Raw genomic sequence first — 26,777 nt, forward strand, 5'->3', positions numbered from 1 at the left:
GACTTGTATAAGAGTCAAGTAAAAATCGGCATGGCAACGTGGGCCAATTATGAGAACAAGTTCAGTTTTATGGTATCTATAGTAAGTAAGGTTTTACGACAATATAGTGCTTTTATTAAAGATAAACATACTATTGTTCTGGTGAAATAAACGTTTATACATTGAGTTATTATTAATTAAAAGTCTATAGATTTCTACTAGCTCATGAGGTCATAATTGAAATATTTCCCACTAGCTGTCATAACTTAACCTCATTCGTGAAATGTAAACAAGTCGAGTAGAGAATTCCTAGACAAGAAAAGAAAACCCAGAATTTTTCACGCTTAAAAATACAATATACGTTTTCAATGATATCAGAAATGACATCGCTTTTTAACACAGATGAAGATGGTTGCTTTTTCTTCGAATCGGATCATCTAGCTTTAAGAGGAAACAAAGATTATTGTGATGTTCTTAAAACTCTAGTTGTTCTTTCAGCTCAAAGAGAAAAACTAATAAAGGTAAGTATTATATAAATTATAGTATTATCATAGTTATTTTGATAATATATTTGGTACACCTTCTCAATTTTTAGGATTACAACAAAGTAGTTGAAATAAGGAAAAATGTATTTGGAAATATTGATGATGTTATACAGAAAATAAATAATGGAGAAGATTTGGGCATTCAACTACCGGATATAGCTGAACTCCCAAAAGTATTTTTAAATTGAATATTTAAAAACATATTAAATACTGTAATATTTTAGATTCCTGTTATAAATTTTGAGAGTTATAATGTTAAAATACCAGAAAATCATTTAAAGGCAATTTATTCACAGACTGCAACAAATAGTAGTAGTAATAAAATTGAAGACGAACTGAAAAAGGAACGTGAAAAATACAAGTCTGAAAATTATAATGTGAGTTGTAAAAAGTCAATTATTACTGCCTTCCCATTTTTATATAGGAATACATGGAAACAAGAGTTTTTTGTATCAGTATTTCTTTTAGTGAACAATGATATAAGATTGTGTTTTCCTATCAAAATGAATAGCAATTTTTAGAATATATATCGTATTAACATAGTTACCATTCAATGCTAAATGAACTCTTATTTATTTTAGAGTTGGTCAGCAGAAGAACAAAAAAAACTAGAAGAATTATTGATAAAATTTCCACCAGAGCTGATAGAAAGAAGAAGGTTTCAAAAGATTGCAAATGAATTAGGTAATTCTTACATTCTAAACACACTGTTTACCATCACTACACCAGCACTCACAATAACTCTGACTAATGAGCATTTTATAACTGAGTTCTCCATAGACTAGAGGTAGATTATTTAACAAAATGTGCATTAGACAGTGCAGTGTAATTATGACTTTGGTATAATGGTAGTAAATTATGTCACCAAAAATTTTGAAAAATTCCATTTCAAATTAATATCATCCAAATATGGTGTATGAGAGTCCAATTTTAGAATAAGTCTTTAAAATATTGAGAAAGTATAATTAACAAATTATTGGCTTTATTATTTTAGGTACTAGATCTGTAGCTCAAGTTGCAAGTAGAGTTCAGAAATATTTTCTTAAGTTGTATAAAGCTGGTTTACCTATACCAGGAAGACTGCCAAAAAATTTGGATAAACGAAAAGTAAGTGAAATTATTGATAACTATATAAAACATCCTAGTTTAAAAAAAAGTGTGTCTCCTTTTAGTGATTTTATGTGAAAACAGTTATAAAATATAGGGTGGTTGAATAAAGTGCTTTCTAAAAATAATAGATTTATCATATAAATACTAATTGAAAAGTTTTCAGAAACCCTTTCCCCATAAACATCAACGTTACAACCAGTATCTTTGGAAACCAACGACTTTCTTTCCTAATTTTGATCTTCCTGTAACTATGGATGAATTAGACAACATTCCTGGTCCGAGCTTTAGTTCAAATCCTCCTGGAGACTCACGCCCTTCAAATTATTTATTAGAAACAGATTATTACAACACTCACGAAATTACTGGAAAAACAGATGCTGAATTGAAATCACAGCTTTTGAAAAGGGTAAAGGAGGAGAAATTAAGAGAGTTGAGAACCAATAATAATTATCAACATATTGGTTTTAAGGTAAGACAACAAACTATAAGAATTATCAAGTAAATAATATAGAAATCACAACTTTTAGTAGAGTGAGTGGTTTCATTCATATAAGGCAGCATCATTCCAGATTAATTCAACAGACTAGCCTATATCTCCTTTTAATTTTTTTTAAACAAAAGCTCATTTTCTCAAATACTTAATTCATTGTAATTTAAATTTATAAAAACATCTTCAAAGAAATCAGTGTACAAACTTCATGATCTATTTCCCTAACAAATCAAAGAGTGTCAATGCCAAATTTTATTTCCAAATAAACTTTTATTTTTCTTTTCATTTATAAAACTTAAGACAATAGGTGATCTTTTTTGTTGAACATGAATGTTTGATATTTCCCTTAGAAAATAGTGGATTGTGTGTATTTCAAAGAACAGTATCCAGCTTATGGTGATTAAGGAATAATCAGCAAATGTTAATACTAGCCAAAGATAAATTCTAACTCACATATTCTCACTATATATTCATGAATTCTATTGAAATTCACATTAATCAAATTAATCATAGATTTTACATTGGTATTCCTATGTTGCCTGAAAATTTTCCTTCACTGTACACTGCTGGCTTCAGAGTTGGCACCCCAAAAATCTTGTTTACATACTTACCAAAAAAGCTGAAAATATTGTTTTCCTGCTAGTATTTAGAGAAAAAAGTTGATAGCTAAAATATATATCACCAAATAAACAAAATGTAATTATTTTTTTTATTGTTATGAAATAGCTTGTGTAATTTAAGATATTTTTATCCATTTAATTGAAACACAAAGTTTTTCAATTGATATTTTCTTGTTTTTAGTGCGATTTCTGCAATTCGGATCCCATAGTTGCCACTCGTTGGAATTGTATGATATGTCCTGACTCCATTGACTTCTGTACAGACTGCGTTATCTCCCAATTATACAGCAACAGGTGTCATCCTTTGATCCATCCTCTAGCAATATATCAAGACAACGAAAATTACAGTATATCTCATGGAGATGAAGCGTCGTTTACAAGAAATATTAAAATCGAAAACGTCGATAGTGAATCTGAAGACACTAACGACGGCAACACATTTGAGTACGATAATAATCAGTCCCTTATTAAGGATGAAATCGAAGAGGGTTTGGGAACTGACGAGGAAAGTAGAAGTAATTTCGACAGTGATTTGTATTAAGTTAAACTTTATTTAAAAACAATAAAGTAAAAAAGCGTTATATAAAAAAATGTTCAATTCGTTTCTGGTGGGACAGCTAGAAATAAAAACTGAATATAACGGTTGAATCCCTCTGAAAAAAAAATTAAAAAAATTTATTAGACAATCAGAGTTATATACATATTTGAAAGTGAAAGCTGTTTCTTTACTTGCTAAATAAATATTTTCTATCAGTAGTCGTGTAGTGTTGTCAAAAACAGAACTCCACTCAGCAAGTATTTTCTTTAAGATACATGTAATTGTCTTTATTATTAAATTTTCTAACTTCATTTAAAAAATCGAATAAGCTTCTAGAACCACAAAGTATGTGGTATTTTCAAAAGCTGAAATTTCTTAAAACAATTATTTTTTCACTAGATCAAAATTGTTTGATTAAACCATACATCAACTACTTGTATTTTTTGAGTTGCAAAAATTAAGTTAACTAGATATATTAAGAAAAAAAGAAACTGGTTAATTGATCATTCAAAAGGAGGTAGGAAGATGAAATTTCATTAGAGCACTAGCAAAGCTTCCAAACCAACAAAATAACTCAGATTCTCTTTGTAACATAATAGATAAAAACTGAACTATGCATTGATTGATTTTGACTAGTGAATTTTGATTAATGGTTAAAGTGCACGGGAAGATATAGTCAATAGAAATAACGCTCCTAGAGTGAGTGAAGTAATGACTTCTGAGTAATGGTTAAAGTGAGGCAAGAAGATGAAGTCTTAGCTAAGCTTCTAATCCAACAAAATAACTCTTAGTACTTTTTTGTAACTTGATAGAAGATAACTGAACTAAGGTCAATTTTGAGTAATGACTTTTGATTAGTAGTTTTATAAAAAAAAACTTTCAAAACAATAAATAGTTGATAATACTTTACCTAGAAAAGATTTTGGTCTTTTATTCTTATAAATACACAAATAGTATATCAGGACCCCTAACAACATGAATCCAAGAGCCATGAGATATTTAGGAGATGGTTGTAAAATTATTGGAGTGATACACAAATACAAAGCTACCAACAAAATGAACACTGGTATCACGATTGGTACCTTAAAATAAAAATTATTATCACTGTTACTGAAAAAAATGTTATTATTACTTTATAAGGCCTTTTAGCGTCTTTCATTGTTGACCGCATAACAATCAATGAAACCATAGCTACTCCATAGAAGAACCAAATCAAAAAACTAGCGAATTCTATTAGTTCCAAAATTTCTCCTGTAGAAATGAACAAAAATGATATAAAACCTTGAAGAACAACAGCTGGTGATGGTGTTAGTTTTTTGTAGTGTACATAAGATAAACTTTCCAACATAAAACCGTCTTGTCCAGATACGTAGCAAACTCTGAAGAAAAAAAAATAGTTTATTAAATATCAATTCTTAATACGTTGGGCCATATAAATGCAACAAAATTTTAAATCAATGAGTAATTTGGATTCGAAAATGTAAATATACATTATGATGAACAAATAAATTTTTTCGGATTGAAAGGGATTTGCATAATTTTCACCTGCTTAGTTCAAAAATCCAGTTACCTTTTGTTTTTAAAATACGATGGACTACAAAAATGTTTTATGTTTTCAGAATGTATAGCCGTATTAATTCAGTGAATAAAAACGCTTCCAAATAATGTAATTTGGTCATTTTTGTTTCATTTGTACTAAAATCATATTTCTTTCGGAGTTTTAGAAAACTATGATGTGATTGTTCGTAAACTAACCTTGATCACGATCATTGTTGTTCGGAAACTGATCGAGTTAATCGGATCGTAGTCGTATGAAAGGATCCTTTCTACCCTTTGAAAGTTATTATTCCCTTTAAATGACTGTCTACTATTCATTCTCATGAGCAACGTCATTGATGGTTATTGAGGTTTAGGCCTCAGTCTCTTATTTAATGCTGTATCGATAACTGAACGCCAGTTACAGCGTCGACGATCATTACGTCTCTTACGCGAACGACGACGTCTCGTTCACAACAGTAATCGACAAATAGGATTAGCGTGTAGTGTGATATAAAATGGGTATAAATTCGATACTTTTGGCGGCGCTTGTGTTACTTGAAGAAGAGGCACAAGACGACCGCATACGAAGAAACAAAGCACCGATTATTTATGAAGAGGAAGACTTTGATAAAACTAAATTTATTGAATATTTTCCTGTCAATTAAGAACAATTGAAACATATCGTAGAACTTATGCGGGAATATATAATCAAAAAGGCATCCTAAGCCCAAATCTTCTGAAGAAAAAGTTGCTTGACACTTTTATTACAAATAAACGTTTATTTGTATGTTTGTAATATTTTTTTACCGTGTTACTCCGAATTGTAAACTAAGCGCGCAACCAAATGTACTTAGAGCAACTCCGATTGGAATAATGACGGAAAATTTTCCAAGAATCCTCTCTCCATAAGTTACGGCAACTGCTTGTGCTCTAATCATCTCGTTTGGAGTCAATACAGTCATGTAAGAAATATTCATAAAAACGTATAAAAGTGTTACTAATGGCACTGCAATATAAATGCTTCGTGGAATATTGCTAAAAAAGAAAAACGGTATTTTTGATTAATACGTAGGTATTTGAAATTTCATAATATATATTAAAAATATTACACTTTTGCGCTAGATCCTACAATAATAAAAAAAATTATATATAAGGATAGAAAAGTAAATTCGGCAACATAGATATACTTACACTTCAGGTTTCTTCAATTCTTCTGTCACAACAGTTACCGACGACCTAGAATATATTTTAAAATTAGTTACCAAATATTTCAAAATATCGTTTTCATAAGCAAAGTTACTGAATAATTCTAGAATAAGAAACCAATAAGAGCTATAAGATACGAAGAAGATGTAATATATTTTGACAGCCAGATTTACCAGTAAAAATTATATATGCCCAGAGTCTACATAAGGTTATATTCAATACATTCTTTCCTTTCCATATAATTTTCGATAAAAAATTATTAAAATAAATGTTATCCTACTGCCTTAAAAATTTTTCTGTGCACATCTTCCAACTTTTATTTCTATGGTTTCACAACAATGAACGGCAACACTGTTCTACATTTATGGTTATAAATAAAAAGCAAAACATATTCCCAAACAAAACATGGATTATATAGAAAGAGCTGTTTGTGACCCAACTAAATGTTTTTTATGTGACAAAACCTTCACTATAGGTGAAACAGAATTTATAGGAAAAGGCATACCGCATTTAATAAATGCAAGTAAATTGAAAAACGATGGAAAACATGAACTTCTTAGAGACGTCGAAGTGATCCAAGTACACAAAGCTTGTAAAATCAACTATCTACAGAAAGAAACCCCAAAGATTGTTTCAGACAAAAAATCAATGGAGAATGTAACAAAAATAGAGGAAAAAAAGGTGATGACAGACTTTGATTTTAAAAATAATTGTATTCTATGTGGACAACCAGTAAATGATCAAGTAGACTCAAGACCATTTCAATTATGTACAACTACTAATTTGAAAGATAGGATTATAGAGAAAGCTCTTTACAAACAAGATGATTATAGTCGTAAAATAGTAGACCGTATAAAAGATGCTAATTTAATATTGATAAAAGCAATTTATCATGAAGATTGTTATACTACATTAGTACAAAAGTCTCCTACTACTAGAAAAAAAGGACGACCAGAAGATAAAAATATAGTTCTAGCTTTTGAAAAGGTATGTATTATTTTATAGTTCTTTATTTAATTTCGAGGTTTATATATTCATGCAGTTAAACTAAAATTAAATTTGATAAATATAAAACTATTGCAGGTATGTGATTATATTAATGAATCTGATGAAAGACAGTTCACTCTAAGAGAACTTCTAGAACGAGTACAAGATAATCTACCGAATGAAGGTACTATATCTATGAAAACATTAAAGATGAAGCTACAGAAGAAATATGGTGATGGTATTGTTTTTGCCACAAGTTTTATTAAACCATCTTCCATCTATTTCTTAGATTCTGGAGTCAAGCATCGTGAAGAATTGAGAAATGAGAAAAAGAGAAAATTAAGATAAGATTATACCACATAAGTAACTTAATACTTTATTGCTTTATATAAACATGTTTTAATGAAAATTTAGTATATTGAAAACCGAAAGTTTTCAACTTATATATTTGATATGAGAAAATAGATTGATTTTTATTGTCTACTTATGTATTGATTTCGCAGTCAAGATATAAGTGATAACCCTTATCAGAACAGATTTCAACTTTTAATTGTATACCATGATAATGCATTCTAAAGATTTACTTATTCATCAATTTTGTTGAATAAGTGATTATAAGTATAAATGCTAGATATCAATTGGATAGAAGGCTTCAAAGACCAGGTAATGGAAGTTACTGTTGGTGTAGTTGTAGTGGATAATTTTATTTGCTCCATAAGCCTCATAAACCATTCTTAGGTTTAAGATTATAACACTTTGGACTAAGTGGAATGGGAGAGATCATGAACGTGATTGTTGTGGGTGCTTAGTGAAATGCACTCATACTGATGTATCGATGTATATATTTCCAAGTATTCAAAAGGTATAAAAATCAATATTTATTATGATCAAAGAATTATAAAAAGGAATACTTTTTTATAATAAATACATTTAGAACATAGACGTAGAGGACAACTTTCGCCTGAACACAGATCCATCACCACCACAAAATCGAAACTCAGAAAATTCTTCGCCGTTGTGGTTGGACATGAAAAAATTACCATGAATATTGCTGCATCGTCAGCAAACTCCAGTTTACTTTCAACCAGTGATGACAGTGTTACCAACACTCAAAAATTGATCTCCCTATAGCCCCGATCAAAACCTCCTAAATTCTCTACAATGTTTAATTTGTCGTGTGTATTTTATGTTTGTTGCTGTAATATGATATTATGATTGATTTATTTGAGTTCTATATTTTTTCTATTCAATGTATTGAAAAGGTATAAAAATCGATATATTTTATGATTAAATACTGATGACAGTGTTAACAATTCTCTAAAATTTATCTCTCTAAGTCCCCAATCAAAAATCCCTAAAACCTTCACAATTACTAGGAATTCCTTCTAAAAATTATTATTTATAAAATAAATGATTAAATATTCTTAACAAAATACCATTAAAAATAATAAAATATCATTAAACAAATAAAGATTTCAATCAATCGATGAATAATTTCATTATGCAACAATCATTTTTTAAATTCTTTATTCATAAATTATTAAATCATTTTTATGGTTGAAATATTGATGATCCTGAGTGTTGTAATGGCTAACAAGCTAAAGTAATATTTAGATCAGTCTATTATAACCAAAAAAAGAGAAATCAACAAAATTCTGGTTTGTTTGTTGCCATGAGCGTTGAGATAAATGTTAACGAATGGCAAGACAGAAAAAATAAAACGAAAGCTTCAAGAGGTTATGTAATAATTTGTAAGTTATTGAATTTTTTATTGGAGTAGTAAACAAAATTTCTTCCGAGACGTCGGGAAAATATTTGGTGGTGAGTCACAAGAAAACTTCAAAAGTACTCATAATATCCCGTACAGAATCAAAATTCTCATGTTTGTAATTTGCGTTGCTTCAGTTTTGAAAATTCCGATATCGTAGTCAGTATGTGGAACGCCCAAGAGTATTTAAGGCGCCGTGAACGTTTAGTGGAATACACACTCGGGTATTCATGAAGGTTTCCCCTCTTACAGAAAAAATAAGTCTCTGTGGGTGCATAGGAGTGTAAATTTGTGTAGAAGGTGTATTTATCGTTGTAGTGTAGTGTAGTCGCATATCAGAAGAGTATGTTTTTAGTAGTACCCACATTAACCAAAGGATTTATTTTTACTTCCACAAATTGATAACCCCTGGATGAAAGAGATTTTTTCTAGAAATATAGTGTTACAATGATGAATGATGACTTTTGCTTAGAAACATTCAATATGAATGATTATAAGACATAATTAAAATATTTTTCATTTACTGTAAATATTAACATCAGTATAATTTACAAACCCAATTTTATCTCAAACATATACTCTTATTGTCATGTTAATAATTGTTAAAATTAATAATGCAAAAAAATTGATTCTACTTACCACCCATCATATGCCCACAACCCACTATAAAATGCTAAGGCTAACTCTTTAGGGGAAGTTGTTGTTCCTTCGAATCCCCTATCCAAATTTGATGTTTCACCTAAAGATACCAAAAAATAAGTTTTTTGCGTTATTGATGTACCCATATAAACATTTTGGCAAAAAATTACCTAAAATGACCTGGTAAATTCCTCCACAGATTACAATAAGGCAAGCAATGATTTTGAACACTCCAAAAATATTTTGAACCTTCACATACAGCTTAACACTACTTACATTTATGTATGTTGTTATACCTAAAAACAATAAGAATTGAATTATATCATATAGTGTAAAATAACATTATCCACACCTAAGGCAGCGATAGCGACAATTTTATAAACATTTTCACTCATATCTTCTTTATTTACGAAACAAAACATCTCAAGTATTGGTTGACAGAGATACTGTGAAAAAGTTAATACTAAAACTGCAATTTCAGCCGGCCTAATTACCATAATCATTATCCATGAGTATATAAAAGATGGAAGAGGCCCCCAAAATTTGTGTAAAGGTCCAAAAGAATCCATGAAGTAAGCATATTCTGATCCGGAACGAGGTACCAAAGTACCTAGTTCCGAATAAGCTAATGCACCTAAAAAATCAGGTTCCTATATACAGGATGACTCAACAATTACCGGAGTTCATAGTTTCATATTTACCTAATAACGAGATTATTCCACATGACAACCAAACGACTATACACATCCCAACAGAACCTGAATATTTTAAGGCAGATGCGGGTGATACAAACACCCCAGATCCTATCATGATGGCCAAGATGAAGTTGACAGCCGAGAACAGGCCCAGTTCTCGTTTGAGTTGAACTTTCTCATTTTGGTCTGCAATTGTGATACCTAAAAAAAATTTAAAATATTAACAAACAAATTCGACGAAACCAAACATAGGAATTTTTATCAAGACTAAACTAACCTTATTTTTGATATAATATTAAAATAGTTTATTTAGAAATGCTGGATTTAGAAACAGTATTGTAACGTTTTTCATATTTATTTACACTCTTTCTATTCGTAGGGTGAATTAATGAACACCGTCTCTTACGTTCTTAATTTATTTACAAACTATACAATACACTTTATTTATAACAATTTACTTATAAATTTCACTTTACTAAGTTCTGCGATTATTTTTACTAATTCGTCCTTTTCACTACGACTATTTATTTAAAACTAACTAAACTGCGCTACATAAACTTATTTATATACAATAAAAAGAATTCTACAAAGTTCTAAAACAAAAAGAAATAAAATAAATATACTTAAACTAGAAATTATTTAGAAGAAATACTGTAAATAAACCACCCGCTTTAATAAAAAGTTCTTTCGCCATTTATAAAAAAAATATGAATTCGTCTAATTTTTAAAGTTCCATTTGGCGAAAATGTTCGTAACATTATTTAGATAAGAATTGTATAAGGCTTTCGGGACCATTATACTATATAATATGAAATAGCCCGATATACTGGGATGACCATATGCGATAAAAAAAGACCAGTCACCAGATGTATTTCGCGCCCATTTAAACTGAACAGTTGATTAAGAAGACAAACAGAAGGTCGTATTTGTATGTGCCTTAGCTTGTCTCATGCCATCCATCTCCTTAAGGCCACTTGACATGGTGCAATTGCAATTTCTTGCAAGGTCAAAATATTGCATGGATGAATAGGTATTGCACGTTGCGTGTCTCTTGTCATTGCATCATGGCTGTCACTAATAAAAATTCAATAAGGGCTGCTTGACATGATGCAATGCAATGTAAGACGTAATATTTCTTGATAAAAAGCATGCGCAGAAGTTCAGCTGATTGTTTCATGCAAGATCTCTCACTTGCAACTTCATCGGTTTGCTGTCATTTTATTGTGTGCAAGTTGCAATTCGTTGTTAAGCTAGGCACAAAATATTAAATGAAATTTGAGGTTAGGATTTTGATTAATACTCTTTTCTGTCTATCACACTCCAAAAGCAAAGTAGCAGAAGTTATAAATAAAGCTAATGAAACACTGACCACTTTTTCTTGTTTACTTTACCTAGTTTTGTTATTTTCATTTTTAAACCGCACACAAATATTAAATCAAATACAATAAATTGCATGCAATTTCTTAACAATGATGATAACAAAACTAAGTAAGTAACGAAGTGATTAGTGGATCACTGTGAATAATTATACTATATCTACTGCTAGTACTGCTGCTTTGGTTTTGGAGCCTGATGGATAGGTCATTTGTTAAGCCAAAAGTAACTAGATTGCATCTTGCACGCAGTAAAAATGGCACCGAACCGATGATGTTCCAAGTGCAAGGTCTGCATGAAACAATCAGCTGAACTTCATTTTTATCAAGAAATATTACGTCTTGCATTGCATTGCATGTTGTATTGCATGATGTCAAGCCTTTAGACATTGTTTTGTGAGAAGACTTCTCAAAATACTTTACAAAAAATATACATCGAGTCCACTGGTGGGCCACATAGTCTGGTAAGCGAATCCAACTCTGGTAAGCAAATCAAATCCGTTGCCGGAAGACCTATGTATTGAATGTTTCACAAAAAATAATTAAAAGATTACAAGTTGATGTTTTACATGAAAAATTTAAAACCAATACATTAGTGTTTCTTCTAATTTCATGATTGGAATCTCCGATTTAAACTATTTCTTTTGATGAGTTACAATATGAAAGACTAACGATGAAACGACTTTGTATAGAAAAATTAACTACTAGATAAATATTTTTCTCATTTTTACACGTGGTGTATATTTGTATTTACTGTACCCTACATTCATATATTCATAGGCACGTGGCATCTTCTAATAATGTTATTATACATATACATGTTGTGAAATCTCATTTTGTTTTATCATTGAAATTTTCATAAATTTTTTCATTCATTTCATTCAAAAGATCCATTTATGTTTCTCACTTAATATTCTGCACAGCGATTTAAACAATTTTCACATATTTACCCATTTAAAAATTGAATATAATATATCCATTCAGCACTATTGAAAAACTTTGTAACAAATAAATTAAAAATTTGTTGATCTAATACATGTTTCAAAAAATAAACTGTTTATAATCACAGGCACACTTACAATTAGGTATATTTATTTAAAAATACATTGTAGAAAAAAATATTTATCAATTAGCTATTTTATATTTATTACACTTACGATATGAGAATAGATTATACGAGGTGTGATTCAAAAATACCAATAATTAACAATCAAGGAAATAATTTAAATAAAACGAATAAATTATCAGTTGATGATTAGCAAGGTATAAGAAAACTTTATTCAAATTTATTTTAATTTGGTTATTCAAATATTTGGCCATACATTTCTAATATTACTTTCCAGTGACATATTATGACACATTATTTATTTTGAAAATAATGTCATTATAGATTTAGTTCCATGTTTTGACCAGTTTTAACGACAGTTTCAAATAAAAATATCAACCTAAGAGCTCAATAGATTTTTCCTATCAACTTTTCGATATTCAGTCATATAATACGAGGGTTGCCTGAAAACTTTCCATCCTAACAAATAAACTAGACATTTTTTTCAATAATCATTGTTATTTTTCAATATAGTCTCTATTTAAGTCTATACACTTGGTCCAGGGATACTTGAACCTTGTTAACGTTTACAAATAATAGTTGCCGTCTTACTCCTCAAAATAGAGGTTAAAGTAGGGGATGACATCCTCGTCTTATAAAAATCTCTTTCCCAAATGCGGGAATTTAAGATTAGGCAACAGGAAAAACTCGCTGGGAGTCAGATCTGTTAAATACTGTGTGTAGTTAAGCAATTTGTAAATTTTAGCCAAGGCGATCACCGAAGTGTGAAAAGATTCGTTGTCCTAATAAAAAAGCACTTTCTTTTTCTTTAAATGCAATTTCTTCCTTTATCTTATCAATCACTGATTATTTATCCGACTGATGAAGCAGGAGCAACTTCCACTGTATTGACTGTTTCTTCGTTTCAGTAGTGGATTCAGGAATCATCGACAGTTATGTAGACTTGAAGTCAAAAGTGGAAACTAATGTCCGAAATACACCCGTAATTTAAGCATACAAGTGTTCTAAATTAAAATACTCATCTTAAGCTGTATAAGTTTCACTAAAAGAGATCTAAAAAGTATCCATGAAGTCCTATAAACACCATAAAAAACACAATACAAAACAACTCTCGCTAACAAAAAACAAGAAAAGCTAACACGGGTACATAAGAGAAAATAGTTTGTTTACCCCGGCCGCCATTTTGAATTAGATCAGCTGTTTTCTTAGACTGCTTGATTACCCATGCATAGTTTTATCATTTGGTGAAATTTTTCGATGAGCGCTCGTCGTCAGTCACGTTTGAATTCAGTTGCCCAAAATTTTACGGCCGTGAATGATGGTGCAGAGTCTCCGTACACAGTATCTAGCTCCTCATTCATTTGGGTAGGCGTATTGCCTTTCAAAAACAAATATATAATGACAACTCGATACTCAACTTTTCCCATTTTCAGAAAAATCTTTCCAATGACTCATTTATACGATTGTATACAGAAACTAAGCTTCTAGAATGACTGAAATTTTAGTGAAAATCTCTTAACGCATACGCAAATATATTGATAGTTACTGATATCTTCAATTTGAGGTCGGAAACTTTGCAGAAAACCCTCGTAGTTTACAAACATGTTAAAGTTTCAATATTGTATTATTTCCATTCAGTTTATATTAAAGATAATAACTTAAAACACCAATCATAAGTGAGTAAAGAGAGATAGAGAGTGAAAAGCCGATGCTCCAATAGTACAATTCTATTCAAATACCGAACTGCTCATAAAGAAAGAAAAAACATCGGTATATCACTCTCTATTTCTCTCCAGTCGATTCTAATTGGATCTTTAATATTAACTCCATACAAAAACACCAATTAGAATAGAGGTAGAAAGTGGTAAGCCGATGCTCTTTGTCTCTTCAAGAAGTATTATTTCTTGCTGCATATTTCTTCATTAGAGCCCAGATAAGTTCAGTGATAAAGAAGTAACCAAACAGAGCGCATATAATCCGGCACTAGATTAGAGCAGAAATAGAAACTGTCATGGTTCAAGGCTATATGGCCTGTTCTTTGTCAAAACGAACAATACCTACAGAAGTACTGAGAAACCGCAGTTGTAAATCATTGCTTCTTCCGAATACTCTGTGTACCAACATTGAGGAATGATTCTGCCGATCAGGCGCTGGCCATAACGTACTACATTTTCCTGTAATATTTTTATGGCCTTCTTCAAAGTGCCTTCAATTTTTACCAGGTCCCTAGTTGCCTTACTCCAAAATATCCCCAAACCTTTACCGAGTTTTACAGTCGGGATTTAACATCCGTTCTTAATATGACCTGCGCACAAACACTCTTCTATTGTACCCTAAGATAATATACAAATCTGTGTTGATTATGAAAAGTGCAACATTCTTTTGCAAGCGGTAATCTGTTACTTTTCGCTTTAAATACACAAATAAATATTTACGAGGAGGAGGAAGAAACTGTAGACCACGTCACCAGTGAGTGACCAGCACCTGGGCAAGCCTTATGGTTTACCTGGTGACGTTCAAAGATTTAAGCCAGAATGCCTAATAGGCTTTTCAAAGGACATTGAGAAGTTTTAACTGCCTACGTGCATACACATTCGTAAGAGTACTAAGCTCGCATGAGAGGAAGACATTGTGGATTTAGTGAAAGGAAGGGTAAAACCAATTCCTCAAAATGAGTTATGGAAAAAGTACAGAGAGGCAAAAGTTGACGGGCATCTTTACCACTCACTTTAGAAAAAATTCGGGGATACTGTTTTCAAAAACAATTGTGTCCTTATTGAATACATTCACAAAAACAAGACAAAGTACGTACTAAGTTGTTGGCACACCAGACTAATGCAAGAAGAATTAAGAATATGTTATTGCACCGATTGTCTCATTGAAATAACTAAGTAGAAGAATGAGCTAAAACTCTAGTAACTTTTAGAAATGGAAATCAGTTTCCATTGCATATTACATCAACGTTTTCAAAATACTATAATCAGAAGATATATTTACAAATAGCATTATTGAAACAAAAATTTCTAGTGCCGTTCCTTACTTCTGTCAGGTTTAATTGATTAAAAACTTACTTGACAATACTTGTATTACTGCTTCGGTGAACCGCATATCGTCTTCACCCAGCTCTGATAGTTCGTGTACTTGATATTTCCCCGAATTTTTATGTTTTCCTGTTTCATATTGTAACTCTGTTTGTTTGCTACAGCTCGGTAAATCAACCATTATATTGTCATTTTTGACATTTTCAATAATTTAAATGTCGGCGTTACAATATTGTGAAGTTCGTCAATCAATCCGATTCAAATTTTAAACCTTCCGGGACTATCGACGAGTGTACTTATCATGCTCTAGGCGTACTGAGCTTCCTGATGACGAATATACTTGTAATTGCTTTACGCTCTACCCCTACGAATCAGCCTTAATTGCTGAATTCCTTTGAATCGAAAGGATTATCTAATATTGGGTAAGGGTAATAAGCACATGATTATGTCCTAGTGACTGAATGGATATCTGAAGCACTGAATATTTCATACCAACGCGTTCATCATATAGTTAACGTCAATTTAGACATGAGAAAAGGCGTGCAAGGGTTGAAGCATCGCGTTCGATCTGTGCTCGACTCGAAAACGATGTAGACTTCTCAAACCGAATTGTTACTATCGATGAGACTTGGGTACATTTCTACGATCCAGAAACAAAGCAACAATCTATGGAATGGCGACACTCTGGTTCTACAAGATCTAAGAAGTTTCGTTTCCAAAAATCTGCTGGAAAAGTTGCTTGCTGCACACAAATCTCATGTTGCCATTAAAAAAATTCGTGATTTAGGGTTTGAATTACTAGAGCACCCCCCTTATTCACCAGATTTGGCTCCGTCCGACTACCATCTCTTTCGTTAACTGAATAAAAGTTTATAAAGTCGTAAATTTTCTTCCAACGAGGAGATAATAAAAGCTGTGGGGGTCTGGTTTGCACAGCAAGAAGAAACATTTTTTTTAAAGGTTCGCTGTAATAAATGTATCCAACTAAGAGAATATGTTGAGTAACAAAATATTTTGCCATTGAAACTTTGTTTGGTTCTATAGTAGGCTAAGAATTTTTCAATATATCCTCGTATATCACTTGTGACTCGTTTTCAATCACAGGTGCAATAAGCTTTTCCACTCCTTGAACATTTAATACGTCATAATGTTGTAGTAGGCAGTAATCTTGAGGTTTCTTTTTCATATTATTACTTTTCACAGAATTCACTTTTCTTATCAAACTTTCAATCTTGTCATTATCGAACCTCAGCGAATTCTTATCGAACTTTTCTTTTGAAAGATTTACGTAGAATCGATTTCTCCACGCTTCTTTGACAATATCAGCCATTGCAAACTGTAAAAGTACACAGCACTGGTTTGGAACAGACTGACATATGAAATCGTAAGCACCGTACGCCAGTGATGTCATTTCTACCAACTTTTTGGTAGATCTACCAACTTTTTGGTAGATCTACCAATTTTTACTTCAGTCTACCTATCTACCACCTTAGACCTAAAAACTACCTATTTTTCAAATTAGTTTGACATATCACCACTGTGACGTTGCGATGTATTGCGTGAGCCGTGTGACGATACGTCAAGCATACATAGAATCCTATAAACCACAAAAAAACCTCAGCAACAGTTCGCGCTCATAGACATTATTATACTGTTTTGTGGCCCATTCTCGGTTGGTTTGTTGCGGAATCAATGGTGAATATTTATTTATTTATATAATGGATTTTGATAACAGCGAAAGCGATGCACAGAGTTCTAGGTTAGGAACCACGTGACGAAAAGCTAGAAAAAGGCACTATGGCCAAAAATATTCAAAATTATGAGAGAAAGGCAAGGAATTTGCAAGTTGGGTTCAAGAAAGTACCAAGGGTGAAGGATATTTACATTGCAAATCATGTAGGTGTGATCTTAAGTGTGCTGGTGGAAGAATTATTCTAAATAAACATGCAAATAGTTTAAAGCATATAGCATGTGTGAAAGATGAACTTCTATTCCGTAATTTTATGCTCAGTTTAGTTTAATTAATATTCCACATAGTAGCGCCAACGTTGAGAGATTGTTTTCTGCAATTAATAATATGAAAACTTCCCAGAGAAATAGAGGGATTGTTGCTTACTAAAAGATCCATAGCAAACATCGAGCAGCCTATTTATATTTATATATTTAAAATTTTTCAATAAAAACATGTATAATTTCCAAAAATAAACATTATAAGAACAGTTTATCCATTTTTAATCTTGAAAAATCTTCTAAATTGAGGTGGTAGATGGTAGATCTACCAATTTTGCATTTTACATTCTACCAACTTTTGGCACATAATTTACTAATGTTCTAAAATTCGGGTTGGCAACACTGCTGTACGCGTTGACTGCGTACATCTCTTTCTACGGGCTTTGCTCTGTTTATTTCACGCTTTGACGGAAACGTAGCGGTCATTCTATGTATTGCGTAGGCAAAGCATATAACGTGGATATATTATATACTTCGCCTACCATAGTTAATCATTTCCTGAAGTGACTAGACATATATTATATAGAATTCCGGATTATATATATGCTTTGCCGGTGACACAACAAACTACTTAGTACCTTTTGAACAATAAATACTTTTTCCTCTCTATATATAATTTTATAGGTCGTACCAAAAACGTATCGATTATCCTGAAAACAGGTTGTAAGTCAACTATTCACCCTTGGGTGGTAACGGCATAAAACGTGTAACTTATTCACTCAAAAAACACTCCACAACGTCAAACTAACAATGATTCATTCTTCTTTATAAAAATGCACGAAATTTAGGATACTTAAAATTTTGATTTTTAGTGAATTTGTAAACATGGAAAAAATGTGTCATGGCCTTAGCCCAACCAATATAAAAGATGAACTAGATTATATTCTTAGTGAGACTGCTTGTTCGTAATCAACTGTAAAATATTGGATCAGAGTTTAAGCGATGCTGTACCACCTGTGGCGACCAGCATCGCAGTGGTCGATCAAATGAGGTGACGACTACAGAATTGTTGAAGAAAAACCACAAAATGGTACTGGATGATCATCATCTAAAAATGCGCGTGCTAGCAGACATAGTAGGCATTTCAAAAAGTGCGGTACATAGCACGTTAACTGGAAATTAAGACATGAGCGGGTCCATCACTTCAAACCCGAAACAAAACAACCATCAAAACAATGGACTGAAAAGGAAGAACCGGCTCCAAAGAAGGCAAAGACCTTGCCATCTGCAGGCAAGTCATGACGTCATTTTTTGTGATGCGCGAGGGATAATTTTCATGGACTATATTGAAAAAGGAAAAAGTTTCGACGGCGAGTATTTGCGAATTTATTGCAACGTTTGAGCGAAGAAATCAAGCAAAAGCGGCCTCAATCATTTTCCAACAATGAAGAGGTGATGGCGGCAGTTAATGGCTGTTTTGAGGGACTTGATTATTCTTATTATAAAAAGGGTATCGAACTTGAGCCAGGTACTTCCGGGACCATCATCGTATATCAAATTTTCATTCTGTCTATTTATATAAATATTTTACAGGATTTCTGCTGTAGTTTTATAATGTAACTACTTCGAAAATCACAAAAAATTAAAGCTCACTCTTTCGATTTCAAAATCCCTTAAATTTGATGTATATTTTGATTTAGATAAGTGATATTAGAGATCCACGTGTCGCGCTTTAAAATATTTTAAGTCCCAATTTTGTAACTATAAATTCTAAATGATGATTTTTGCCCCTGATGGATCCTTTTTGTATGGTCTAATTCAAACACTAGCGTATATTTCGAATATATACTTCCTTCTTTATAGGTACTTTTGAATATACAAGTTGTATATTCAAATAATAAATAATCATTTTTCAGAAGCTTAGAAATATTCCCTAATTGATAAACTTACCAGACATATCAATAAAAAGTAAAGTTCATAATTTGTACAAATTCAACAGATCTGGCCAACAATGTTACACTTTTGATTTCGACTGTCTATGTCGTATTTGCATTCGTATCTCACCAATTAGATAATATCAAAATGATTACAGGCTGATACACTTGAAAAATTGTTGTCACAACTACACTCTTCTAATTGGATTGGATGATGTCAATTATATGATTACAAACAAGTAAGTTGGTTAAACTCGGCTAATAAGGTGAATACCTAAGTTAAACGGGTTTATTCGTTAAGAGGAGCACTGTACGTTTCTCGTTCAATAATTAACGTTAAAATACAAAAAAAAATGTTGAATTCGAACTGTATTTTGCAACCAATGTTTGGTTCCAGATTATAGATAAGAATGCATAATTTGCCCTCATTGAACTAATGAGCATAATTGTTATCTTTTTAGTCGTAATGATCTATTTTCAGAGAAATATCCCATTAGTTGCAAATTATCAGTGATAATATATTTTTACACTATATATTATAAATATAGTTTAAAATGTCCTTCATTAGCAACGCAACATGTTCAATTTGATACATAAATAACACGTAGAAAGCATATAAAAGCAAAATTACTTAAATTCTAATGGCTAAATAGAAAACAAAAAACCAAAATGAGCATCCAGATTATAAATAAAACGAAGTGTACTGTGAAATTATATCGTAGCTAATGTTCCATCCAAATGGCAGATATCACAATACCCTACCATATATATTAGAGATCTACTATTTTGCTTTTAAAAACTTCTAAATATATACATTTATATGACTACATATAATACTGTAATTAAAAAGTTTATAAGTAAAAAGGGGTTTTAAAGGCATTTGTGACACGACGGTACATTAGTCACTACTATTAAGTGTCACCATGTGGTAAGATAACCTATTTTCCTGCAAATATTTTATTCTTAAAATATTATTATGCTTAATTAACAAATAGTCAAATTACTATTTGTTTCTCGCCTCAATTTCGAATGCAAATAAAAAATAATAACATGCAAGCAAATTCCACAAAAACTTTTCACATTTCAAGCAAAGACAAAATTGATTCGGAGCTACAGATATTACCTTAATATTAACCACAGCGAGAAAAAAATTGACTTGTGTAGTATTGTCTTATAATTGCGAGGGTTTATCTGAATCGATAGGATTTATTCCATAATCAGAAATAGGGTCTTGAATTTCATCAGATTTTCGCGCGCAGTTTTGTTGTAGACGTTTGCGTTTCTCGAAGTAGAGCCATTTGATTGGTTATAAACCCCCCTTCCACAAACAATCAAAATTGATTAAGATGATATTTAAACAATAAAAGCCAAACCTAATACATAAGTTTAATCTTAAAAAATAGCATAATGGGTTATTCTAGATGTTGAAAAAATATTGCATAACATAATTCAACATCGCAAGGAGCCAATAAAGAAAGATAGCAGCAAAAAGTGTTGGAAGAAACGCTTTTATTTATTTGACAATTGATATGTCAAGCATTGTGAATGGGAGAGTGCGTATTACTAATGAAAAATTTACATTTACATTGTAAATATTAAATTGTAATCAGTTGGATAGATTATATACTCGATCAGTTGCAAGGCTTATTTCACTAAGTTAAATGATTCTCTCGAGTAGTGCTCAATTTTCGTAAATCATGAAATGATATAATACATTAAACTGCGAAAATTGTACTTAAATTGTTTGTTGACAATGACTTTTAATAATAGGGGTTCCGTAAACAGCGATTTTCCTTTGGAAGCTTTAAAAGTAAATGGTCCTAATTATTTAAAACATTCACTTACTAGTTGTACGGATCCTCTGAAGGCAATTGAAGAGTTTCAGGTAAAAAAGTGCATATGTTAATTGAAAAAATATTCATACTTTGATTGATAGGTTACCAATGGAATTCTGTTGCCTTCACTCAGGCCAATGTTACCTCTGCTGGATTTACATGGGGTTAGAAGGCTTGATTTCCATATGTCTGTAGTTGAGGTAATATTCGTAATATAATATTGAGTTGTTTTAATATTTTTATAAATTACATGTTTTAGGAATTGCGAGAAAAGCTAATAACTCATATTAATGGTATTGGAAAACAAGAAGGAAAAGAACGAGATATGAAATTGAAGGAGTTGTTGGTAAAAAGCTTTCCCGTTATTAGAGTTAAAGCAATGAGACCTATTGTTATGGCCATTTTAAAAAATATACCACAAATTGATGATCACTATCTCAAAGTATTGGTTAGAGATAGGGAACTGTATTTAGACACTGATACAGAAGTGAAGAGACAGATTTGGAAAGACAATCAATCTCTTTTCGGGGATGAAGTATCACCCCTATTAAGTCAGTACATCAGTGAAAAGGAGAATGTTCTTTTCGATCACTCAAATTTAACTACCCAATTCTTTGGACCATCTCCTAAGGTTTGTAGATTTATTTTACACTATAGGTCAAAAGTTTTTGTCCATCCTATAGTTTGTGTGGTACATAACAATAAAAAAAATACGATAGATTTTGATGACTATTTCAAATAACATTTATATAGAGAAGATAATAGAAATAATAAAACTACAGTAATTGTTACATATTTGAATTTTTGATACATTGATGTAACACCCTTTTGCTTTTATTATTTCAGTGCACAATTTTGGCATTCTCTGTAACAATTTCGATAAATCTATTTGGTTTCATCGTTTTTAAGGATATTCCAAAGATGTAAAGTGGAAGTAGAACACTGCTTTTTGACTTCCCTATTCAATTTGACCTACAACAACTCAATCGGATTGAGGTTGGACGACTGTCACAGCCAAATCATTACACCCAGTACATTCTTTCTTTCAAATACTCTTTGCACCAACTTTGAAGAATGCTTGAGATTGTTGGCATGCTGAAAGAAAAATTTTCTTTTGATTAGGAGCTGACCAGAACATACATTTTCCTTAAATATTTTTTATAGCCTTCTTCAACATCCCTTCAATTTTTACTAGGTCTCCATTCGCCCTTCCTCCAGAACATCCCCAAACCATCAGAGAACCACCGCAGTGTTTTATAGTGACGATTACACATGGGTCTAACATCTGTTCTTAATTTGACCTGCGTACAGACACTTTTCTCTTAGACCAATAAACCTCAGACTCTCTCCAACTCTTCATGTGTCCAATTTTATGTTCTTTAGCCCATTGCAATAATATGACACCTAAAATGTTAGAGTATTAGAAGGGTGGGCAAAAACTTTTGATAAGTAGTGTATATTAACATCAGGATTTACTATATAATTTTTAGGTGAGGAGACAAGGAGAAGTTGTACAAAAACTGGCACATATGATAGGAAATAGTGTTAAACTTTATGATATGGTTCTACAGTTCTTAAGAACCTTATTCCTAAGGACACGAATAGTTCATTATTGTACATTAAGAGCTGAACTACTTATGGCTCTTCATGATCTAGAAGTACAAGATATCATTTCCATAGACCCGTGTCATAAATTCACTTGGTGCTTAGATGCTTGCATCAGAGAAAAGAATGTTGATATTAAACGGTCCAGGGAATTACAAGGATTTTTAGATAATGTGAAAAGAGGACAGGAGCAAGTTCTAGGTGATCTCTCAATGACTTTATGTGATCCATATGCTATTAACTTCTTAGCAACTTCAGCCATTAAAATATTGCAGCATCTTATACATACAGAAGGCATGGCTAGAGTAAGAAATTTTTTCAAAGAAAGTTTTTGATATTGAATTCTGTTTTTTTAAGGATAATACAATCCTGATACTTTTACTACGAATGTTAGCTTTAGGCTTAAGTGCTTGGTTCATGATTGACTCCCAAGACTTCAAAGAACCCAAATTGGATGCTCAGGTTGTAACAAAATTCCTTCCTGCATTAATGTCTCTTATGGTAGATGACCAAGTAAGATTGTTGAGTGGAAAATTACCTCATGATGAACGTGAAGCTGCCATTACAGTTATTGAGCATTCTGGTCCCCTTCCAGATGCTGTAGAAGCATATTTACAAGATAGTACGGTAGCTAGCATATTAGCAATGTACTATACTCTACATGTTACGAGATCAAAGGATAGAGTAGGTTTGCTGAGGATTTTGACAGTTTTGGCTAATTGTAAAGATGATAGAGCTTTTGAAGATCCCTTTTTACATTCATTTGTAAGTATATCTAATTTTATATCCTACAGGATGGACAAAGAATCATATTGTGTTGTAATGTATGATGGAAGCTCATATAGTATTTTGTGTTTAACATGTTCATAGCTCTGTTGTTTCATTTATTATGTATAAATGAAAAATTAACTGATTTACATTTTTTCAAAAAAATTCATCCAAAATTTGACAAAAAAACCTCAAAAATGTCATCCTAAACAAAATATGGTAATACATATTTTGTTATCACTTCTGGGTAGTTCTTCCAAGTTATTATTTTATACCTCTTTAATTTTTTTAGTGTTTTGATGTTACTTTTAGAAGGGTGCAAATAAGCGACTGTGTAATTTGAATTATGGACTCTTTGAAACAAATAATTTTATGAAAGTGTAGCATAAAGATTTCAATTACCCGTTTGCTTAACCATAAATAGACTTCTGTAGATTGGATAATTGATCTAATTTATCAATCATATGTTTTCCCATATTGTAGTCATAGCAAATGTCTTAGTCTTGTCTTCTCCTTTTTGTTTAAGTTATCACTTTCATTTAATGTGGCACATGAAAATAATAATACAACTTAAAAATCTTGCTAGGTTATCTATGAGTATTTGTCAAATTGTATTGCTTTAATTTCAATCGCCTTTAGAAAGGAACATTTTTTATATCTACAACAACTTTTTTTTGTCTTTGTGATACCAAATTTTAGCAATAGTACAAATCGTTTTGTGAAGTCATGGTGTTTTTTCTTAAGTTATTAGACTTGCTATTGCAATTTTTTCCAATCTGTGAAATTCATCTCACGAACCATATATGGAATTTGGACTTACTCAGTTATTAAACATCCTACAACTGGGGTAACAGTTTTTGACTGGGATTGTACATTTTAATGTGAATTGAAACATTCTATAAGGATTGTAAACATGTTAGAAATTCACAGTTCAATTATTTTGCAAATGTTTTACCTTTTCTTTTAAAATGGAGAGAATATTTAGCATTAGTTAGTTTAGAGTATGGTATCGTCAGTTAAAAATCACATTTTTTTTTATTTGTTGCTGTCCCAAATTTCCAAAAAGATATGAGTCTACACTAATCTGACAAATGCCAAGATAAAGGCTACTAATTTTTCCCTGCTTTCTCTTATAAATTTAGGTGTACTTTTGCCTTCTTCGATACCTAATTTCTATTTTCCTCCTAATATATTATCATCATCCTTCTAATATCCTCTTACACTTTATCCTTCCATTTGGATTTTGGTCTCCGTTTTAGCCTAATCACTTCTAATAAATGGCCTATTTTATGGTATTGATTCTGCTTGATGCTATATGTCATTACATTATTATTTTTTGTTCCAATACCTTCTTCTCTATTAACAAAACTTGCTTCTTGTGTTACTATAGATCTTATTGTCATTTTGGTGTGTTTTTAATCATATAGGATAAAGATATATTTTAATATTCATTTTGGTGTATTTTTACAAGTTAACTTTCCTAAATACTCAAATTCTTCAAATGTGCAATCTTCGATCTCTAGCCTTGTGTACTTGATTTGTTCATTATTGTTTCCCAGCCCTTTTCTTTTCTCCTCTAACGTTTACTGTAACTCATGAACACATTAACACTTTATCATCTGCAGATGTATATCTGTACCCATTTAATATTTATGGTTCCAACATTTTCACACATTTTTTACGATGTAATCTATTGGTGTTATGAACAGCAATACTGTAAAATATTGATATTTTACCAAATTATAGGTTTGTTTGCTTATACACAACTCTGATGAATTCCAAGCCGAAGACTATTGTACAGCCTTATTCGATGAATTTTTCTTTGCTGGTTTATCTAGAGATAATGTAACAAGACATCTTCTCAAACTCCTATGGTATGTTCATCATAAATTACCGATGAGTAGACTGCATTCATTAATGAAAGCCTTACAACCCACCCACCAGCACAGCGAGAAAGTTCACAACTTGTACAAGTTATTACAAGACAAGATCGTTTCACAAGAAGAGACTATCATACCTCCAGAGATGGATATTGATATCAATTCCCCATTGATGAGTGTGCCAACACCAGCTCCTTATAATCACCCTTTGTGAATGAAGTAGTAAGTACTTAGATATGTAATTGAATAATTGGAAATATTTTTAAATAATTTGACAATTAGGTCATTTTAATTAAGTTAACTTAGGTATTACTTTTATTTTACAAAATATGGTAAAATGAAATAACTAGATTCAAAAGACTTATTGCAGAGAATATTTGCACTTTTAATATGAATCCTAGAGAACACAATAACATTTTTACAAGTTTTCCTTCAAATCTGTTTTTTTCTTCCTTAAAATTTAAACTATGTATGCAGTGAAATATAGTAAAATGTTTCATGATATTTTTATCAAGCCTCAATTTGAATATTGAATTTTGAAGTTGATGATCTAATGTTACAAAATTCCTAACTAATTAATTCCCAGACGATGATTATATAAGTATTCAAAAGCTCGGAAATATATTAGAGTTAGTACACTATAGTACCACAGTTTATTTCTAAAATTTAACTTTGTTCCTATATGTCAAAAATCTGTAAATTTCTAAAAGAATTTAATTTTAGACTGATTGATGATCACAATATCAGCACACAGAAGGCAAAGTCCCAAACAAACGTTACATAAAAAATATATGGATCTACGGAGGAATTCCTTCAACTTCACTAACAGATCTTGTAAGCAGCATCATATTGGCAAATGTCCTATTCAATAGTTACTCAATTCATAATTACAATCTTAGTTTATAAAATTGATTGATGAAATGTTTCATTATTCAATTTCCACTTGATGCAATTTTTATCTATAGAATGACATTGTTTTCATGGCTTCCGTTGAGAGTCTACATAGAGATGCTACATCTTCTCTAATGTGTAGGTTGTGATAGTCTAAGTGATAATCGTTTCTTTTTCAGTAAGTTTTTATCCAATTTTGTAAATATAATTTTTTTGAATGATTGTATTTTATTTAATATTTCCCTATATCGTATTTTATAAGACAAATGGTATTTGATTTTATTGCAATCCATTTTTATGCATTATTGAAATCAAAAA

At 31.2% G+C, this 26,777-nt stretch overlaps 4 protein-coding genes across 9 annotated transcripts; 3 read left to right on the forward strand and 1 right to left on the reverse strand.

Moving 5' to 3' along the window:
- Positions 1–3,500, forward strand: LOC130444316 (ZZ-type zinc finger-containing protein 3). Of its 2 annotated transcripts, XM_056779398.1 has the most exons (8): positions 1–81; positions 236–500; positions 575–697; positions 749–901; positions 1,106–1,208; positions 1,519–1,631; positions 1,798–2,103; positions 2,926–3,500. In XM_056779398.1, the coding sequence occupies exons 2-8, from the start codon at positions 348–350 to the stop codon at positions 3,283–3,285; spliced, it is 1,311 nt and encodes a 436-aa protein (XP_056635376.1). In that variant the 5' UTR covers positions 1–81; positions 236–347; the 3' UTR covers positions 3,286–3,500. The 2 variants fall into 2 exon arrangements, with proteins under 2 accessions (XP_056635376.1, XP_056635375.1); XM_056779397.1 differs by having other exon boundaries at positions 1–500.
- LOC130444315 (b(0,+)-type amino acid transporter 1-like) lies at positions 3,282–20,727 on the reverse strand. 3 transcript variants are annotated; one of them, XM_056779396.1, is made up of 10 exons: positions 20,604–20,727; positions 10,123–10,317; positions 9,774–10,055; positions 9,592–9,717; positions 9,422–9,521; positions 6,013–6,057; positions 5,629–5,856; positions 4,415–4,661; positions 4,193–4,364; positions 3,282–3,397 (listed from the first exon to the last, which is right to left on the reverse strand). In XM_056779396.1, exons 2-10 carry the CDS (start codon positions 10,229–10,231, stop codon positions 3,339–3,341), a joined length of 1,368 nt encoding a protein of 455 aa, XP_056635374.1. In that variant the 5' UTR covers positions 10,232–10,317; positions 20,604–20,727; the 3' UTR covers positions 3,282–3,338. The 3 variants fall into 3 exon arrangements, with proteins under 3 accessions (XP_056635374.1, XP_056635371.1, XP_056635372.1); XM_056779393.1 differs by lacking the exon at positions 20,604–20,727 and adding an exon at positions 19,497–19,915; XM_056779394.1 differs by lacking the exon at positions 20,604–20,727 and adding an exon at positions 12,440–12,638.
- On the forward strand, positions 6,092–8,324 carry LOC130444317 (uncharacterized). 2 transcript variants are annotated; one of them, XR_008909948.1, is made up of 3 exons: positions 6,092–7,014; positions 7,111–7,876; positions 7,949–8,324. XR_008909948.1 is itself a non-coding variant. In XM_056779399.1 (2 exons), exons 1-2 carry the CDS (start codon positions 6,433–6,435, stop codon positions 7,360–7,362), a joined length of 834 nt encoding a protein of 277 aa, XP_056635377.1. In that variant the 5' UTR covers positions 6,092–6,432; the 3' UTR covers positions 7,363–8,324. The 2 variants fall into 2 exon arrangements, 1 of the variants encoding a protein (XP_056635377.1); XM_056779399.1 differs by having other exon boundaries at positions 7,111–8,324.
- LOC130444314 (negative elongation factor B) lies at positions 20,165–26,678 on the forward strand. Of its 2 annotated transcripts, XM_056779392.1 has the most exons (8): positions 20,165–20,408; positions 21,251–21,365; positions 21,417–21,515; positions 21,575–21,946; positions 22,806–23,225; positions 23,278–23,685; positions 25,435–25,790; positions 26,292–26,678. In XM_056779392.1, the coding sequence occupies exons 1-7, from the start codon at positions 20,404–20,406 to the stop codon at positions 25,780–25,782; spliced, it is 1,767 nt and encodes a 588-aa protein (XP_056635370.1). In that variant the 5' UTR covers positions 20,165–20,403; the 3' UTR covers positions 25,783–25,790; positions 26,292–26,678. The 2 variants fall into 2 exon arrangements, with proteins under 2 accessions (XP_056635370.1, XP_056635369.1); XM_056779391.1 differs by lacking the exon at positions 20,165–20,408 and having other exon boundaries at positions 20,740–21,365.
- The last annotated feature ends 99 nt before the right edge of the window (positions 26,679–26,777 follow it).

The sequence above is a fragment of the Diorhabda sublineata genome, chromosome 5 (genome assembly GCF_026230105.1).
Source record: "Diorhabda sublineata isolate icDioSubl1.1 chromosome 5, icDioSubl1.1, whole genome shotgun sequence".
Taxonomy (NCBI): domain Eukaryota; kingdom Metazoa; phylum Arthropoda; class Insecta; order Coleoptera; family Chrysomelidae; genus Diorhabda; species Diorhabda sublineata.